Genomic DNA, 21,060 nt, shown 5'->3' on the forward strand with positions numbered 1-21,060 from the left:
CAACACAATTCATAAAGATTATTATTAGAGTGAGTTCTTCCCTATTGAATCCATTTGGGCTATCAGAAATCGGACTCTGACACACAGATTATAATGGTTAGATTTTTATTAATAAGTTGCCTTCTTTTTATGCTAAAAAAGTATATAACCTTTTGTACTCCCCAGTCTATCTGAGTTAAATTCATCTTACTTAAAAAACCAGAAAGCAAGACAGAACTGGTTTAGTCTTTTATTCTTTATACTGATTTTTTTTTCTTTTTCCTTTTTCCCTTCTAGTTCCTTCTTAGACTTTCTTTAAAACTCTGAATTTCCCCTTTGGCCTCCTGGTAGTTCCCTCCCTTTATTTATGGCCCCAAGTTCCCTCCCTGTTCTCACTTTGCCTAGTCCAAGCCCATCACTTCATTATTCATATCCATAATTCCTTTCTCAGTTAGGGTGTGAGAAACTGAAATCAGTTCAGTTCTTCTTAGCTCTTGTATTCTGATTAAACTTGAGGATATTGGTAAAATGAGGATCCCAGATTGTTTATAAGAGGCAGCATAAATATACTACTGAAGAGGATTCCAGGGAAGCTTGCTCACCCCTTACTTATACCTTTTAGTCTTTGTATTTTAGAAAGGAATTTGCAAGGTTTAAACTCTCTGCTTAAGAGGAAAAGTAAGTAGTGAATCAGATAGTATTTTGGAAAAAAAAAAAAAACACCCCAGGTTCTCTGACTTCAAGATGTCTTCTCCTCGGACCTGCAACCTTAGACTACTGGTGGGAATGATTTGTATGTTCATAACCACAATTCTTCTTGGGCTGTGCATTTGGGTGTTCGTGACCATCATGAAAACAGGTAATGTTATTTCGATTTTGCTATACCTTTAAAGGAGTAAGTTAAGTCAAAAAGGAGTTTGGAGAAATGTTCTGGGGAAAGGCCTATTGCCACAAGCTTGCCATTTACAAATTTTGTGACTTTGGGCAAATCACTGAAGCTCTTTTTCTATGTAAAATTAGAAGATTGGAGTAGATGCCCCTTAAGATTGCTTCTACTTTTAAAACTATGATTTTTATGGTTTGAATGAAAATTCAAAAAGTCAGAAGTGACTCTTGGTCTCTTTCGTTTTATTAAAAAATGATTATTTTGGAAGAATCCAACAAAAGATGAGGAGGGAATATATGCTTTTAATCAGTATCTTTCATTTGTATAATATTTCAAGTTCATAAGAAAATTACAACTCATTACTTTATGAAATGGGGCAGCTAGGTGTTCAATGGATTGAGTGTGGGACCTAAAGTTGGGAGGATCTAAGTCTAAATAAGGCCTCAGACATTTACTAGCTGTGTGAACTTGGGCAAATCATTTAACTTTGTTTGCCTTAGTTTCCTCATCTGTAAAATAAGCTGGAAAAGGAAATGGCAAGCTCCTCTAGTATGTTTGCCAAGAAAAACCCCAAAATGGGATCCTGGAAAGTTGGACAGAAATGCAGCAAAAACCCAATAACAAAAACTTTATGAGATAGGCAGAAGAGAGGCTATCCCCACTGTATAAATGAAGAAAATGAAACTTATAGAAATTTAGTGACTCGTTCAAGACACATAGCTAGTAACTGAACAGAGACAGGATTTGAGCAAATATGTTTTGCCTTCATGTCTAGCTCTGTCTATCTATTCTTTATGTTTGTAATTGCACTTTTTTATGGATGTGTATTGGGGGATGGTATAAGCAACTTCCCTTCCTCCCTTTTTACTTTGGCCTATAGTTTTTCCTTATTCTTCCCTGGGTGGAATTATATCTAAACTTTTAAATAACCTTTAAACATATATTCCACTCCTGCCAAAGAATGGGTATGGAGCTGTTTGATCTATATGATCTATTCAGCTCCTTCACTGCTTAGGGAACCCAGGTTGGAGATGCAAGACATTTGGAGCAAATAGTCGGTGGGAAGAGGGACCCCATGTACATTTTCCTTTGGAGTTCAGAATTTAAATTCTTATCTCCTAGCCTAAACCCATGAGGAGACATCAGATCTTTCTTCCTGTTCTGGAAAGCATTTAGGGAATATTTTTCTTTTATTAATAGTATTTTATTTTATTTTTCCAAATACTTGCAGAGATAGTTTTCAACATTTATCCTTGTAGAACCTTGCGTTCTAGATTTTTTTCTTTCAATTCCCGTTCCTATTTCCCCAAGACAGCAAGCAATCCAATATAGGTTAAACATGTGCAATTCTTCTAAACATATTTCCATATTCATCAAGTTGTTCAAGAAAAATCATATCAAAAGGGGGAAAAAAAAAAAACATGAGAAAGAGAAAAAAATACCCAAGCCAATATCAATAACAAACAAAAAGATGAAAACACAGTGTTTTGATCTACATTCAGTCTCTAAAGTTCTCTCTCTGGATACCAATGACATTTTCCATCTAGAGTCTGTTGGAATTACCTTGAATTATCATATTGTTGAAAAGAGCCAAGTCCATCACAGTTTATTATTACATAATCTTGTGGTTACTGTGTATAATGTTGTTCTTAGTTCTGCTTGCTTCTCTCAGCATCAGTTCATAAATCTCTCTAGGCCTTTCTGAAATCATCATTTCTCATAGAGCAATAATATTCCATTACATTCATATACCATAGCTTATTCAACCATCCCCCAACTGATGGGCATCCACTCAATTTCCAGTTCCTTGCCACTACAAAAAAGGCTGCTACATACATATTTTTACATTGCTTCTTTTCTCTCTTTTATGATCTCCTTGGGATAGAGACCCAGAAGACACATTACTGGATCAAAAGGAATACATAGTTTTATAACTCTTTGGGCACAGTTCAAAATTGCTCTCCAGACTGGTTGGATCATTTCACAATTCCACCAACAATGCATAAGTATCCCAGTTTTCCTGCATCAGCTCCAACATTTTTACTATCTTTTCCTGTCATCTTAGACAATCTGAGGTGTATGAAGTAGTACCTCAGAGTTGTCTTAATTTGCATTTACCTAATTAATAATCATCTAGATCATTTTTATACAACTAGAAATGGTTTTAATTTCTTCATCTGAAAATTGTTCATATTCTTTGACTAGCAAATTGGGGAATGACTTTTATTCTTATAAATGAGTCCATTTTATATATATTTTAGAAATGAAGCCTTTATCAGAAACACCAGCTATAAAAATTGCTTCCCAGCTTTCTACTTCCCTTTCTAATCTTGGCTACACTGTTTTCTTTGTGCAAACCCTTTTTTAATGTAATTTAAATTATTTTGCATTTCTACTTCTTCTTTGGCCACAACCTTTTCCCTTCTCCAGATAGAATGGTGATCTGACAAATAGACTATCCATTGTTTTCCTAATTTGCTTATAAGGTCACCCTTGATGTCTAAATCATGAACCTATTTTGAATTTTATCTTGGTGTTAGATGTTGGTCAGTGCCTAGTTTCTGCTATACTATTTTTCAATTTTCCAATTTTCTCAAGAATTTTATCAACTAGTGAGTTCTTATCATAGAAGCTGGAGCCTTTGGGTTTATCAAACATTAGATTACTATTGTTGTTGACCATTATGTCATGTACCTAATCTATTCCACTGATCCACTACTCTATTTCTTAGCCAATACCTAAATAATTTTGATGACTGCTACTTTATAATATCATTTTAGGTCTGGTACACCTTTCTTTGCATTTTCTTTTCATTATTTCCCTTGATATTCTTGACCTCATTTTTCCAGATGAATTTTGCTATTATTTTTTCTAGCTCTAAAAAGTAATTTTTTGGCAGTTTGATTGACATGGCACTAAATAAATATATTAATTTAGATAGAATTGTCATTTTTGTTACATAGCTTGGCCTACCCATGAGCAATTGATATTCTTCTAATTGTTTAGATCTAACTTTGTGTGAAAAGTATTTTGTAATTATATATAGTTCATATAGCATTTGGAAATCTACCTGCCAAAATAAAGCCAGGAACTATCTGAACACAATTACAAAATACATTTTACACAGATTCCCAATATTTCATATTGTTTACAGCTATTTTAAATGGGATTTTTCTTTCTAATTCTTGCTTCTGGACTTTGTTGCTAACATACAACAATGCTGATTATTTATGTAGATTTATTTTACATCCTGCAACTTTACTAAAGTTGTTAATTATTTCTAGTAGTTTTAGTTGATTCTCTAGGATTATCTAAATATATCATCATATCATCTTCAGTGATAGCTTTTTTCCCTCATTATCTACTCTAATTTCTTCAATTTCTTTTTCTTCTTATTGCTAAACCTAACATTTCTAGTACAATATTGAATAATAGTGGTGATAATGGGCATTCTTGCGTCACCCTTGATTGCTTCTATAATACATATGTATATATATATATATATTGCTTCCATAATACTTAAATAAAACTCCATTTATTCTTATGTTCTCTAGCATCATATTTATATGTAACAGTTCCCATAAAAGGCAGGAGAAAAATTTATTATTATTAAATACACCTTTCCATTTTGCTTAGATAAAGTACAAATGTGTGAAATATCTTCAAAAAGTCTAAGGGATGGTTAGGAATGCCTTGAGTAACTGGGTAGCTGGCAGCCATAAAATTATGCTGATTAATTTTGTTTATATGAAGCTGCTCATCCATTGTTCTCTGACAAGATTTATGAGGGTGATAAATTTCTAAGTTTTAGTTCTCAGTAATTTCTTAAAGCCGGTTGACTGACTGTTCAGTAATATATTCTGAGGAAATTCCCAGTAAGATGAATACACCATGACATGTTCAAATTATAAGCAGAATCATAGAATCTTTTTTTGTTTTTCTTGACTACTGTGTTTGTAAGGCAAAGTTTCTATGCAATAGTGATCTTTTTATCAGAAATGCCTGGAAGCCATCAATTTCTTTAAAAATCCATTTTTTTCCCATGGAATTGAATTTGGTTTTGCTGGATAAGTTATTTTTGGTTGCAAGCTTTTTTGTGTGTGGCTGTTTGCAGTGTTTCATTTGTTTGTTTTGACCTGGAAGTTCTAGAATGTGGCCTTAATATTCTTAGTAATTTTTATTTATCAGAGCAATTTTTAAAAATTATTTCTTGAAATATGTCTAGGCTTTTAAAAAATTTGTTTATAGCTTTTAGATCATCCAATGAGTTCTAAATAATCTCTCCTGAATTTGGTTTTTTAGGTCAATTGTTTTTGTCATGAGCTATCTGACATTTCCTTGATTTTTTTCAATCTTTTGGCTTAAACAATATTTCTTGTATTCTCATGGAGTTATTGTTTTCTATTTAAACATTCTAATTTTCAGGGAGTTTGTTGTTTTACACTCATCAATCTGATAAACATTTATTAAATATATGCTATATCCCAAGCACTGTGCTAAGTTTTAGGGATATAAGAGGAAGCAAAAGATAGTCCTTGTTTCCAAGAATTTTACAACCTAATAGGTTTTACAACCTAAAAGCCTATAAATGAATATTGACAAGGCAAGCTGTATCAGGATAAGTAAATAATTAACAGAGGAAAGGCAATGGAATTAGGAGAGACTAGAGAAAGCTTCCTATAGAAAGTGGAATTGAGACTTAAAGAAAGCCAAAGAGTTCAGTAGTCAGAGCAGAGAGAGAGAGCAGAGAAATGGAGGATAGACCAAGAGAATGGCTGGGTAAATTGTGGTATATGAATGTTATGGAATATTATTGTTCTGTAAGGAATGACCAGCAGGATGAATACAGAGAGGACTGGCGAGACTTACATGATCTGATGCTAAGTGAAATAAGCAGAACCAGGAGATCATTATACACTTCGACAACGATATTGTATGAGGACATATTTTGATGGAAGTGGCTTTCTTTGACAAAGAGACCTAACTGAGTTTCAATTGATAAATGACGGACAGAAGCAACTACACCCAAAGAAAGAACACTGGGAAACAAATGTGAACTATCTGCATTTTTGTTTTTCTTCCCGGGTTATTTTTACCTTCTGAATCCAATTCTCCCTGTGCAACAAGAGAACTGTTCGGTTCTGCAAACATATATTGTATCTAGGATATACTGCAACATATTTAACATATATAAAACTGCTTGCCATCTAGGGGAGGGGGTGGAGGGAGGCAGGGGAAAAATCGGAACAGAAACGAGTGCAAGGGATAATGTAAAAAAAATTACCCTGGCATGGATTCTGTCAATATAAAGTAATTATTAAATAAAAATTAAAAAACAAAAAACAAAAAAAAATGGATCAAACATTGTTCTAAGTTGAAAATACAAAGAAGGGTAAATATTAAGGACCATGTCTAAGAAGGGAAAGGTCGGTTCTTTGGAAAGCCCCCAAAGCTGTGAATCATAACACACTTGAAGGAATTGCAAATTAGTGCAGATGTTGCTTGTGATTTGGGAATGAAATAAATTGGAGGCAAGAGGGAAGAGGAGAGAAGTCAGAGGATGTAACTGCCTCTTAGTCTCTTTGTATTGTTATCATTCTATCGCATGAAAACGATTTATTCTGCTGGTCAGAATTAGATCCCCAGCAGTCACTGCCAGGTTGTTCCCATAACAGGTAAAAACAGTCCCAACCCTCAAGGAGTTCTATTATCTAACCCTAGTTTCTTTAGTATTTACCATTCCAGGTTGGCCTACAGAAATCATGATTCTTCAACACCATTAGCAGACAATGGACATCTCTGTATTTAGAGTGGTGGGTTCTCAGCCTGTTGCTACATAACTCTACAAAATAATAAACATTTTCAAAGATAGCTCATTTTAATCTTCTTATTAGGAAATCGTGTTCTTTTAAAAGAACTATGTTATTCTATGAGCCTTTGGCATTCTCTGGTTTATTGAAAGGAAGATGAATTTTTTTCAAATGACCTCATAATGTCAACAAGGCAACATGCATTTATTAAGTACTTACCATGTACTAAGAACTATGTTATGAGCTTAGAATATAAATGTAAGCAAAAAATATATAATACCTATCCTCAAGGAGCTGTTTTTTTTTTCAACAAAGCAAAACATCTAGTAAGTACCTACTATATGTCTACCTACCTCATCTTGAGTTTAAGTCTGGGCTAAGATATTAACTAGTTGTGTGTAACCATGGCCAAATCACTTAACCCTGTTTGCTTCAATTTCCTTATCTTTAAATGAGATGGAGAAAGAAATAGTGAACCATTCCAATATCTTTGCTAAGAAAACACCAGACTGGTCATGAAAAGTTGGACATGAGTGAAATGACTGAACAATAAAAGTATATACAATAATTATACATGTTATATATGTTACATACCCATATACATCAATGTATGTATATGTATATAAAACACATATATCTACTTATGTGAGACATTATGCAAGGTACTAGTGATACAAAGATAAAAATAAAATAGTCCTTGTTCTCAAGGAATTTTTATTCTATTGAAAAATAACACCTATGTAGAGAAGGAATGAATATTTTACATCTTTCTTTACAGCAATCTATCCAACAAACATTTATAAAAAAAACCAATATTTGTCAGGGAAAATCATGCACTGAAGCAGATAACAAAATGTATACTAAAAAAATATGAAATAATTGTGGTAGAGGTACCAAAATAGTACAAACTAACTTGGGGAGACTGGGGGTCACTGACAATTATGGAAATTGGGAAAATCCTCTTAAAGTGAAGCCTTGCATAAACTCCTCTAGGTGTTTCTTTGAGTTTCTTGAGGCAAGAGTACATTCCAGGCATGGAACAAAGATTATACAAAAACATGGTGGTGTGAAATGATATGTAATTCTGTGCCAATTTAAAAATGTGCCTTAATTCCTGAACACCCTGTATTCTGGGTTATTAAATACACCTTTCCATTTTGCTTAGAAAAAGTACAAATGTGTGAAATATCTTCAAAAAGTCTGAGGGATGGTTAGGAATGCCTTGAGTAACTGGGTAGCTGGCAGCCATAAAATTATGCTGATTAATTTTGTTTATATGAAGCTGCTCATCCATTGTTCTCTGACAAGATTTATGAGGGTGATAAATTTCTAAGTTTTAGTTCTCAGTAATTTCTTAAAGCCGGTTGACTGACTGTTCAGTAATATATTCTGAGGAAATTCCCAGTAAGATGAATACACCATGATATGTTCAAATTATAAGCAGAATCATAGAATCTTTTTTTGTTTTTCTTGACTACTGTGTTTGTAAGGCAAAGTTTCTATGCAATAGTGATCTTTTTATCAGAAATGCCTGGAAGCCATCAATTTCTTTAAAAATCCATTTTTTTCCCATGGAATTGAATTCGGTTTTGCTGGATAAGTTATTTTTGGTTGCAAGCTTTTTTGTGTGTGGCTGTTTGCAGTGTTTCATTTGTTTGTTTTGACCTGGAAATTCTAGAATGTGGCCTTAATATTCTTAGTAATTTTTATTTATCAGAGCAATTTTTAAAAATTATTTCTTGAAATATGTCTAGGCTTTTAAAAAATTTGTTTATAGCTTTTAGATCATCCAATGAGTTCTAAATAATCTCTCCTGAATTTGGTTTTTTAGGTCAATTGTTTTTGTCATGAGCTATCTGACATTTCCTTGATTTTTTTCAATCTTTTGGCTTAAACAATATTTCTTGTATTCTCATGGAGTTATTGTTTTCTATTTAAACATTCTAATTTTCAGGGAGTTTGTTGTTTTACACTCATCAATCTGATAAACATTTATTAAATATATGCTATATCCCAAGCACTGTGCTAAGTTTTAGGGATATAAAAGGAAGCAAAAGATAGTCCTTGTTTCCAAGAATTTTACAACCTAATAGGTTTTACAACTTAAAAGCCTATAAATGAATATTGACAAGGCAAGCTGTATCAGGATAAGTAAATAATTAACAGAGGAAAGGCAATGGAATTAGGAGAGGCTAGAGAAAGCTTCCTATAGAAAGTGGAATTGAGACTTAAAGAAAGCCAAAGAGTTCAGTTGTCAGAGCAGAGAGAGAGAGCAGAGAAATGGAGGATAGACCAAGAAAATTCCTGGAGCCAAGAGATGGATCATCTTGGTCATGTAATATAGTTAGTAGGCCAGTATCAGTAGATGAAAGAATATGTATTGGGGACTAAGATCTAAGAAGATTGAAAAGATAGGAAAGGACTAGGCTATGAAGGGTTTTGAATACCAGAGAATACTTGGCTTCAATAGAAAACTACTGGAGTTCATTGAGTAGGGAGGTTAACAGTCAGAATTTGCTTTAGGAAAACCACTTTAATGGCTGGATAGAGGATAGATTGGAGTGAGAAAAGACTTAAGGAAGATAAACCTACCACCAGAGTATTGCAATAATCAAGACATGAGGTGGTGAGAGCCTGTATTAGGGCGGTGATATTATTGGAGGAGAGAAGGGGGAATATTTGAGAGATGTTACAAAGGTGAAGTGATAGACTTGGCAAAAGATTGGATACAGAAAGTAAGAGAGTGAGGAGTCCAAGATCACTCCTAGATTGTGAGCTTAAGAACTAGGAGCATGGTGTTGCCTTCTACAGAAACAAGGAAGGCTTTAGAGGGAAAGATAATGAATACTGTTTTGGACATAGTGAGTTTAAGATGTCTATTGGACATTCAATTTGAGATGTCTAAAAGGGATTTGGAAATGGAAGACTAGAGGTGCAACATAGAGGTTGGGGAAGATAGAAATAAAAAATTGAGAGTTGAGAATTATTAGCACAGGGATATTAAATCAATAGAAGCTGATGAGATCATCAAATGAAGTTGGATAGAGGAAGAAGAAAAGGCCCAAAACAAAACCCTAAAGTAGGCCTATAGTTAGAGAGTGTAATCTGGAGGAAATTCAGCAAAGAAAACAGAGAAGGAGCAGTCAGATAGGTAAAAGGAGAACTAGGAGAGTGTTTTGAAAACCTAGAGAGAGGCAAGTATCAGGCAAAAAAGTATGATTAGAAGTGTCAAAGGAAGCAAGCTAAAAGATCAAGGAGAATGAGGATTGAGAAAAGGCCATTAGATTTAGCAAATAGATCATTGTTAATTTAGGAGAGAGTAATTTTAGTAGGAAGGCAAAAGGCTAAGAAGACAGTGAGTTGAGAGAAAGTGAAGGCACCTATTGTAAACAGTCTTTTCAAGGAGTTTAGCAAAAAAACAAAAAACAAAAAACAAGAAATAAAGGAAGATAGTTAGCTGGGATAGAAAGATTATGTGAGGGTTTTCTCAGGATGGGTGGAGACTTGAATATATTGTAATTAGTATGAAATGAGCTAGTAGGCAGGCAGAGATTGACAATAAGTGTCAAACAACTACTTCTACATCCAATTCTTTATTCCTTAACTATTACCTTGTTTCTAATTATTTCCCCTAATGCTCATTTCATTAAAAGCTTTTTTCCTTTTTATCTTTTAAAAAAGCATTTGCCTTGGCACTTTGTGGAATTCTACTTGAACTTGTGCCCTAGCTGTGTCTTCATTTGAGACTTTGTTGGTAAATATTTGGACACTTGGTGGTTCAGTGAATAGAGTGCAGGACCTGGAGTTAGGAAGACTCATCTGTCTTGGGAAGACATCATGAGTCTTCTTAAATGTCAAATAGACATTTACTAGCTTGAGATCTTGGGCAAGTTACTTAACCATGTTTCCCTCAGTTTCTTCATCTGTAAAATGAGATAGAGAAGAAAATGACAACTCCCTCTAATATCTTTACCAAGAAAACCCCAAATAGGGTCATGAAAAGTTGTAAATAAATGATTGAACTACAACAAATGGTAAATATTTAGGAGTCATTCTCTTCTTTGGGTTTGTGTCTGGAGCATCATAATAGCTCTGTAGGGCAGGGTCATAGGCAATAATAGATTTATATACCCCTTATAGGAAAAATTGCATAGTTGCTATCACAATTCCAGAATAGAAAGGGAGAAAGAGGTGTACCCAATAACAATGCAATCAATTAAGCTGTCTTATAAGATGGCCAGGGAATAGAGAAAAAAGTAAAGCATTATTGGGGTCAGCTTGAAATAGTGAGTCAGGTGAGACCATCACCAGTTAGCACAGAGAGGAAAGTATGAGGGGTGGAGCAGAGGGAGCAAGTGGAGTTTAAAGCCTTGAGGGCATGATTTATGGTTTGAGAGGCTACCCTGTGGGGGACTAGGAGTTGAGAATAGGAACTGACAGTGCTAATTGGCATTGATAGTATTAGTGCTAAATGGCTTCTTCAGCTGGGAGATTTCCTTTTCAATGGAAATTACAGATCTTTTCCAATCCATTTGCTTGAATCTCTCTGTCCCCAGAAGTATTAGAATATCAAAGTTAGCAAGAGATTTTATGCAGTTGAAGCAATGTACCATTGTCATTCAAATAGTTGTGCTAGAATCTGAGTAAGTTATTCTTATATTTAAAAAGGATCCTTGAAGCTATTTGGTTCAATTTCCTTATTTTACTACTGGGGAAATTGAGGTCCACCAGGTAAGTTAAATGATCTGTCTTGGAATCATTCCTTTATATCTCTAAGGGACCTTAGGGGTCATCTAAGTCTAACCTTCTTGTGTCACAGATGAACAAAGATAAGGCCCAAACTGGTAAAGTAACTTTCTTGAGGTTTTTTAGGTAAATAGTAAAGCTAGGATTTGAATGCAGGACTTTTGCCTTTAAATCCAGTATGTTACCCATGGGCCTTAGCTCTGGTATTAAATATAACTAAACTAAATTCTAACTCTGGGCTTCATGCCAGAGTTTAGTGTGCTGAGCATGAAGTTAGCAAGACTCATCATCTTCTTCATTTGACCTCAGACATTTACTAGCTTGAGCAAGTCACAGAAATTTCTTGCCTCATTTTCTTCATCTGTAAAATGAGTTGAAGAAAGAAATGTAGTTTTGATGAGGGGAGCCCCCAAACTCTCTTTCTCTCTGACTTTGGGGGGGTGGAAGGGGGAAGCATTAAGCTCTCCCCTGAGAAACTGGCCCCAGGAAATCAAGATAAAGTGATTCAATTATCTGGGTGGGATTAGTTGAGTCCAACCCCATTGAATTGGAAATTAGCCCAGAGACACTCATTCAATTCCAAGATTTTCTTTTCTGATTCCAGCTCAAACTGCACCCAGCCCCCATTAAGAACTGCCCCAGCTTCTAGCCTAGGCTTCAATTAGCCAACTTGGAGCTCACTCCTTGCAGAAGACCTAACATGCTATGCCATGCTATGCCAAGGAACCTCTCTCTCCCCTTGGCATAGCAGCAACTTTCTGCCTGTTGAAATGATATTCTCTTTCAGCATTACCCTCTCTTTAAATCTTTCTCATCTATTTCCCTAAAAAGACTTTATGCCTATCAGTATTTCTCTGCTAGAAACTTTACTTCTCTGTCAGAACCTTGCCACCAATGAATTCTGTCTTTCTATGCATGCATAGCAAAGATCGACTTCCCAATGCCAATAATAAACTTTTTTTTGTCAGTCTAGCTTTTTGGGTTCATAAATTCCTTTATGAAGGACCTCTGTGCTAACCAAAGGGGTTCCTACAACTCCCTGTCCTGCGCCGAGCCTCATCATTTGGGGATACAACCCCAAAATTCATCAGTTTTGTCAAAAAAAACCCAAATGGGGTCATGGAATTATATACAACTGAACCATAACAAAACTCTGTCAGTTATAATACTTTCAACAAGATATTAAAAAATGCATTATCAGAGGAATTTGGTAATTATCCTCTAAAAAGTTCAAGAGAGAAGGGTTTCAGTCACAACCATTTTCCCTTTCCCATACCTCCATTCCCCAGGAATTACTGGGTATAGGGTTAAAATTTCTTGCCTGAGCTTGCAAGACCCTTTGGCTGGATTCTCAAGCTGCCAGGTTGAAACCTTACAGGCAGTTTAATCATTAAATCAGTTTTATAGATAGAAATAAAATCAATAATTCTAGTATCCTTCTTGCATATTAGAGGGAAACATAACAAAAATACAAAGTTACCTCTTCTCTGTTTTTCACTACTTAAAATTAAGGTTGATTGAGTGTTACTGTATTATTACATATCCTTTGTATATTAGACATTGTATATGTATATGGAAACATTTTTCCTTAGATAAAGCAAATTATGTATGGATTGCCCTCCAAATAAATTCAGCTTGTACTTGAAGATTTACATTTATTGGAAATATGTTTAGAAGAATTGTACATCTTTATCCTATATTAGATTGCTTGCTGTCTAGAGAGAGGGAGGGAGAAAAATTTGGATATTGAAAATACTGAAAATTATCTTTGCATATATTTGGAAAAAAAACTATTATTTAAAAAAAAAATTTATTGGGTTCCATTACTTTCTAGAAACATTTCCAGATGTCAAACTCTGTCATTGATAAAAAAAAATTACTGAAATGGAAATATTCTTGTGGTGACATGCCTAAAATAGTGAGAAATGAGATAGAGACAATTTTGATATGTCTACATCAATAAAAGGACCATTGTTTTTCAGTTCCTCCCCAAGGTACTAAGTATGTGGCAATTTGCCAGGTACAAATAGACAGTGGGTGACTGCTACGTGACAAATGTCAGGTAATACAAAGCTGCAGACTGGGTGATGGTCTTCTCCTCTCCCCCCATCCCCGCATTGACAAGCCAGGTCTGGAAACAAAAGAATGCTGAGTCAGCTTAACTTTCTTTCTTTTTTTTTTTTTTTTTTTTATTTAATAATAACTTTGTATTGACAGAATCCATGCCAGGGTAATTTTTTACAACATTATCCCTTGCACTCGCTTATGTTTTGTTTTTTCCCCTCCCTCCCTCCACACCCCCCCCCCCCAAGATGGCAAGCAGTCCTATATATGTTAAATATGTTGCAGTATATCCTAGATATAATACATATTTGCAGAATCAAACAGTTCTCCTGTTGCACAGGGAGAATTGGATTCAGAAGGTAAAAATAACTCGGGAAGAAAATCAAAAATGCAAATAGTTCACATTCGTTTCCCAGTGTTCCTTCTTTGGGTGTAGCTGTTTCTGTCCATCATTTATCCATTGAAATTCAGTTAGGTCTCTTTGTCATAGAAATCCACTTCCATCAGAATACATCCTCATACAATATCGTTGTCGAAGTGTATAATGATCTCCTGGTTCTGATCATCTCACTTAGCATCAGTCCATGTAGGTCTCTCCAAGCCTCTCTGTATTCATCCTGTTGGTCATTTCTTACAGAACAATAATATTCCATAACATTCATATACCACAATTTACCCAGCCATTCTCCAATTGATGGGCATCCATTCATTTTCCAGCTTCTAGCCACTACAAACAGGGCTGCCACAAACATTTTGGCACATACAGGTCCCTTTCCTTTTTTTAGTATCTCTTTGGGGTATAAGCCCAATAGAAATACTGCTGGATCAAAGGGTATGCACAGTTTGATAACTTTTTGGGCATAATTCCAGATTGCTCTCCAGAATGGTTGGATTCGTTCACAACTCCACCAACAATGCATCAGTGTCCCCGTTTTCCCGCATCCCCTCCAACATTCATCATTATTTTTTCCTGTCATCTTAATAGCTTAACTTTCAATAAGACAAGTTTACCCTGACCTTTGGGAATCAGGTTAGTAGTTTAATTTTAGTGAGACTGGTGTTTGTATTATTGAATAGATTAATTGCACATTGGTGATTTAAAAAAGAATGATTTCATACATTGAAAAAGCTAAGATTTGTAGTTAGTGTTGTAATGCCAGAGAAACTGAGGCAGGAGAGAGATTAGAGAGTTTTTAATATTTTATTAATGGGAGAGTAAGATTGACTGGACAGGACTCTCGTCTCAAATTGTCCAGCCAGACAGAGATAAAGATATACTGGGACCAAGGAATTCATGTTGGTCCCAGGTCTGGAGGAGACTATCATCTCAAAGAATCCAGCGTCCAGCATCCACAGCCAGCCGCCATTCTCCAGCAATGAATGGAGAATCTCTAACCTTTATATACCTTTTAGAGACAAAGAAGAGGGAAAAAGAGCGGGAAAAGCCCAGCTGGAAAAGGCTATGATAAAGATGTCAGTGAAATATCTTGGAATACTTTAAGGGATGTTGTAAATTTCTCAAGGACAGAAGATAATCAGGAAGTCTACTCTCTTGTTTATCTTGCTTGGGCTAACAATTTATATCCTTAGACTAATTGGTCCTCAGCCTTCATGGACCAGAGGGAGATTTACAGCTTAGGGGAGTAATTAGGGAGACTGAGACAAGGGAAACTTGTACAAGGAAACTGAGTCAGGACAGTTAAAGAAAACTGTGGCATAACAGTGTTTTTTGCCAAACTAGTCTATATAATGATAAATTTGGTTGACACAGGCACCTGCATTATACTGAAAATGTGGAATAGCATCACAAGCACTTACCTTATATTTATTCATTCATTCATTTATATATTTTTCTTATATTTATTTTTACATTATTATGTATGTATGTGTTGTCTCCCCTGTAGAATGTAATACCTTAAAGGGAGACTGTTTCATTGGGTCTTTGTATCTGTGGTGGTTGCCTAAAAAGTGCCTGACATATGGTAAAAGATTAATAGTTATTGATTGATTAAACTGTTGAAATTGTTGTGCAAGAACAAAAATACAAACTTGAATGTGTAAATGCCCTAAAATAATCCCTCTATCCTGAGGCAGGGGCATGTTTCCAATAGGCAATAAACTTTCCCCCCATCCACCCACCCTTTGCAATTTCTAATTCTTTGTCACCTCAAAGAGAGTTAATTTTTTTAAATCTTTTTTTTGAATTTTAGATTTTTTTGGTTTTATTTATTTACTTAATATTTTCCCCAATTACATTTAAAACAATTTTTAAATATTTGTTTTTAAAACTTTTGAGTTCCGGATTCTTTCCCTTATCCCCACTTTCAGCTCCCATTAAGAAACCACATGTGAAGTTATGCAAAACATTTTCATTAAAGTCATATTGTGAAAGAAAAAATAGATCTCTCACCCCAATTAAAAAACCCTCAAGAAAACTAAAGTTAAAGAGAGAGAGTATTCAGGTACAATACGTTTCTTCTTTGGGCATAGATAGGATTTTTCATCCTAAATCCTTCATAGTAGTTTGAGAATAGCAAAGTCATTTACAGTTGGTCATCCAGAACATTGCTATCACTTTGTATTACAGTACATTAATTTTGAATTTAATTCATGGAGGACTTTCCAGGTTTTTTTCTGAGAGCATACTGCTCATCATTTCCCATAAAACAATAATATTCCATGACAATCACATACCACAATTTATTTAGTAATTCTCCAATTGATGGGCATCTCCTTAATTTCCAATTTTTGCTCCGAGAAGAGAGTTGTTACCAATATTTTTGTACATATAAGTCCTTTTTCTTTTCTTTTTAAAATCTCTTTTGGTATTCATGCCCAGTAGTGGTATTGCTGTAATGCCAGAGAAACTGAGGCAAGATAGAAATTAGAGAGTAATTAACAATTTATTTAAAAGGGAGAGGTGTACTGAGATCCATGATTTGATCCATGGTTTGGTCCCAGGACTGAATGAGACTATCATCTCCAAGAATCCAGCAAACAATGTGAGTTCTTACTGACATATTTACACGTGGCTCAGACTCAGGGGGTAGTTCGAGGCAGGGGTGGAGTCAGGGTGCTGAGAGTGGAACGGGACTCTGACAATCTGGTTCTGACAGGGTTAAAGGAGGCATGAGGGATATCTGAAAATTGGGATTACCAAGTGGGGAGAGACACCCAATTCTGATAATGCCTAAGATAGAAGGTCTTTCTCCTTATCTGGATCTCATCATGATTAGGAGGGAGTGGTGGTTGAGCAGAATAATTAGGGAAACCAAGGCAGGACTGGGTCAAAATAATTAGGGAAACTGAGTCAGGACAATAAAAGAGAACTGTGGCATAACATTGGTTAGGTCAAAGGATATGCATGAATTTATATCCCTTTGGGTATATATATATATATATATATATATATATATATATATATATATATATATATCATATCCTTTGAGCTTTTATCAATTGGGACATGGCTCTTATTTATTTTATAAATTTGATTCAGTTTCTTCTATGTTTGAAAAATAAGATTATCAGAGAAACTTATTTCAAAATTACTTTTACAAATAATATTGCTAACTGTATTTCCCCCTTTTAATTATATTTTCTCTCTCCTTTCATCCTGTCCTTACTTTTGCTACTAACCCACTCCCACCCCCAATATGCCCTCTCTTCTCCCCTTCGTGTTTCCCATTCTGCTCTTATTTTCCTGCAGAGTAAGACAGATTTCTATATCCATATTATGCATACATGTTAGTTCTTCTTTGTGCCAATTCCAATGACAGTAAGATTCACTCATTCACTCACCCTTTCTTCCCCCTTTGTCCCCATCCAGTGTAAAGGCTTTTTTTTTTTTTTTTTGTCTTTTTTTTTTTATGGCAGATGATTTATACAATTACACTTCTCCCTTTTCCTTTTTCCTAATACATTCCTCTCTCCCTCCTTAAATTCATCTAAAAAAAAAAGATATTATCCTTTCATATTCAATTCACATTTAAATGCTCTGTCTACATATACTCCTTTCAAACTGACATAATAATGAGGAAGTACATTTAATGAATTACAAGTATCATCCTCCTGTGTAGGAATGTAAACAGTTAAACCTTATTAAGTCTCTTATGATTCTGATTACCTCCTTATGCTTCTCTTGAGTCAAAATTTCCATTCAGCTCTGGTCTTTTCATCATGAATTCTTGAAAATCCTCTATTTATTACCTACCTTTTCCTCTGAAGTATTATACTCAATTTTGTTGGGTTGATGATTCTTGGTGCAACAAACATTTCCTAAGTGCTTATTATTATTAATTATTATTATTATACCAAGCACTGGATCCACAAATACACATAAAAAGAAAAGCAGCCTTTTTTCTCAAGATGTTTAGGAGGAAGGAACTTAGAAAGTACAGGGAAGATATCTGCCTCACCATGCATAGAATCAGAAGCACAGCTAGAAGGGTAATGTAGTATGGCAGCCAGACCATCCCCAAAATGGAAGATGCACCAATGGAATAAGGAAGCCAGTGTGGCCATGGTATAGTGGGATATTCCAGAATGAGAGGGCAATTGAGTTTTAGTGGTAAATGAAGCATGGGAATTGTTTACATTTTGTACAATGGAGTTGCAAATTAATTATGCCCAAATTATCCTATTTAGTATTAAATTAGGTGAGTCCAGGACCTACAATTTTATTGAGGAAGACTACAGAGTGTGTGTGAGGTAGAGAGGTTGGAGTAGGAGGAGATAGCCATGAAGGATTAGAGAACAAAGAGGTGTTGTTGAATTATGCTAATAAAATATTCTGTAAAGGTGGAAAGAGGGAAATAGCTGGGTGAGTAAGGGTGTGACTAACTCTAGCAAAATCTGAGACAAAGGACAGTCACACTAAGGAGGAACTGAGTGACAATATTATCTAGTTCTCTATATGCTTATAGGTAAGTTCCCTGTTATCCAATAGATTATTGTGACTGTACTTTCCCCTGAATTTCTGAATTTCTTCTAGTTATTTCCACTGAATTCACAGTAGTAATTTTCTTTTCTTTTTTTAATTTATGGAACACAAAGAAATATATTGCTATTGTTCAGTCATGTCTGATTCTATGTAACTCCATCTTGGGCTTTCTTGGCAAAAACACTGGAATGATTTGTCATTTCCTTCTCCACCCCATTTTACAGATGAAGAAACTGAGGCAAGCAGGTTTAAGTGACAAGTTAGTAATCTGAGTCAGAGTTCAAATCATAAAGATGAGCTTCTACTACATAAATGTTAGCAGTTATTTGTTCCTTCCCTTTAGAATGTTACTTCTTCGGCAGGCAGAGGCTATGCTTTTGCTTCTCTTTGCAACCTCAGCACTTTGCTTAATGCCTAGCATGTAGTAAATGCTTAATATATACTTGCTGTAGGCTGGATCTCATCCAACCCTCATCCAACCCTTTTATTTTACTGAGGTTTAGAGACACAATTAGAAAATGGCACAGCTGGATTTGAAACTCAAATCCTTGAAACTTGAAACTCAAGTCCTTAAATTCCAAATTTTCCCTGCCAGCCCCAACACCTTGTTATAGGAGGGGAAGAGAAACGTTTAGGGAAGGGAAGGCTAAAAATATTTATATACCACCTACTGTATATATGGCACTGGACTAAGTATTTTATAAATATTTCATTTGATCCTCACAACAGCCCTGTGAAGTATCTCCTAGGTTTGGGGGGGTCTTTTTTGTCTTTTCCTGTACTGTTTGTCAGTGTCTTGTTTACCAGCTTTTATGACAAAAGACTTCCAATTTCCAAAAGGATTCCCAAATTCAAGGACAATTTAGATAGTTATGCTCATCTTGACATTTGTACTTCCCATGTTTCTAAGTCAGTAGTAAGATCAATATGTAATGTATATATCATAATGCATGCCGATTTGCCCTAATGTCTTTTTTTCACTTGCTAAATTATTTTCATTACAACATTTGTTATTTATTTATTTTAATTCTTTTATTTTTAAATTTTGAGTTCTAGATTCTCTACCTTCCTCCCAATTCTCCCCCACTTACTGAGAAGGCAAACAGTGTATCAGTTATACATATAAAATTATGTAAAATATATTTCCATAATAGTCATATTAAAAAAAAGAAACCAAAAAATTTATACTTTAATTTGCACTCAGAATTCATTTGTTTTTTCCTTTGGAGGTGGATAACATTTTTAAAAATGATTTATTTAATTAATTTACTTAATCAATAAAAAAGCATTTTCATAATAATAAAATAGTAAAAAAAATTGTACAACAAAGCTATTTATGTTCAATTTGCTTATTCCTTTTAAATATATAATAAAATTACCATGCCTCTTTTTCCCTTTTTTTTCTTGCCCTATATATATATATATATATATAATCATTTTATATGAGCTTCTATTTATCAGTTTTTTATCAACAAACACCCATTTTCTTTACACATCCTTTTTAATTAATTTGGGTATTTATAATAGTCAAAATGACTTAGTCATTCAAAATTGTTCTTAAAACATTATTGTTATTACTGTATACACCATTCTCTTGGTTCTGCTCATTTCGCTCTTCATTCCTTTGTGTAAGTCTATCCATGTTTTTCTAGGATCATCAAGCTCATCATTTCTTACAGCACAGTAATATTCCATCAAAATCACACTGGGAATCCCCACAATTTCCAATTCTTAACCACCACAAAGAGAGCTATTATAAATATTTTAAAGCTACAATATAGGTTATTTTCATTTTTCTTTCTATTATCAAAGAAAATAAAGAATCTTGGTAGGCAGCTTAATTACTCTTTGGGCATAATTCCAGTTTGCTCTCCAAAATGGTTGAATCCTTTTCCATATCCCCTTAAACATTTGTTGCTTTCCCCTTCAATCATTTTAGCTAATCTGACAGGGTATAAAATGATATTTAAAGATTATTTTAATTTGTATTTCTCTATTAAAAAATGATTTGGGAACATTTTTTATATGACTATAAATTATTTTGATTTTTCATAAGGAAATTGCTTGTTCCAGTCTTTTGACCATTTATCAATTGGGGAATGATGTGTATTCTTATAGATTTAAAATAAAGTTATTTACATATTTGGGATGTGAGATCTTTATCTGAGAACCTGTCTATAAAACTCCCCCCCTATTTTCTGCTTTTCTTCTGATCTTGGCAGCATTTCTTTTATTTTTGTACAACCCCTTTTAAATTAAAAGTAATTGAAATGATCAATTTTACAACACACTCCTCTCTATTCTTTTGTTTATTCATAAATTATTTACCTATCTTGCTTTAATTGAGATCATGAATTCATTTTGATCTTATCTTGATAGATGATAAAAGATAATGGTCTATACCCAATTTCTGCCAGACTACTTTCTAGTTTTTCCAACTACCAAATAATGAATTTTTATCCCCCCAAATTTAAGTCTTTAAACATGTCAGATACAAGGTTACTATATTTTTTGCTGCTATAAATTGTATATTTGCTTTGTTCCACTAAACTACATGAACAAAATTATTAAAAAAAAGAAACCAAAAAATTTATACTTTAATTTGCACTCAGAATTCATTTGTTTTTTCCTCT

The 21,060-nt window shown here is 34.3% G+C and overlaps 1 protein-coding gene across 1 annotated transcript in view; it reads left to right on the plus strand.

The window, feature by feature from the left end:
• The first annotated feature begins 426 nt into the window (after nt 1-426).
• ADGRG7 (adhesion G protein-coupled receptor G7) overlaps nt 427-21,060 on the plus strand; it is a 73,600-nt gene continuing 52,966 nt past the window's right edge. The window contains exon 1 of the mRNA XM_051985197.1: nt 427-838. Within this exon, the coding sequence (XP_051841157.1) occupies nt 724-838 (115 nt within the window). The 5' untranslated portion in view covers nt 427-723. The remainder of the gene's footprint in view (nt 839-21,060) is intronic.

The sequence above is a fragment of the Antechinus flavipes genome, chromosome 3, assembly GCF_016432865.1.
Source record: "Antechinus flavipes isolate AdamAnt ecotype Samford, QLD, Australia chromosome 3, AdamAnt_v2, whole genome shotgun sequence".
In the NCBI taxonomy this organism is placed as follows: Eukaryota; Metazoa; Chordata; class Mammalia; order Dasyuromorphia; family Dasyuridae; genus Antechinus; species Antechinus flavipes.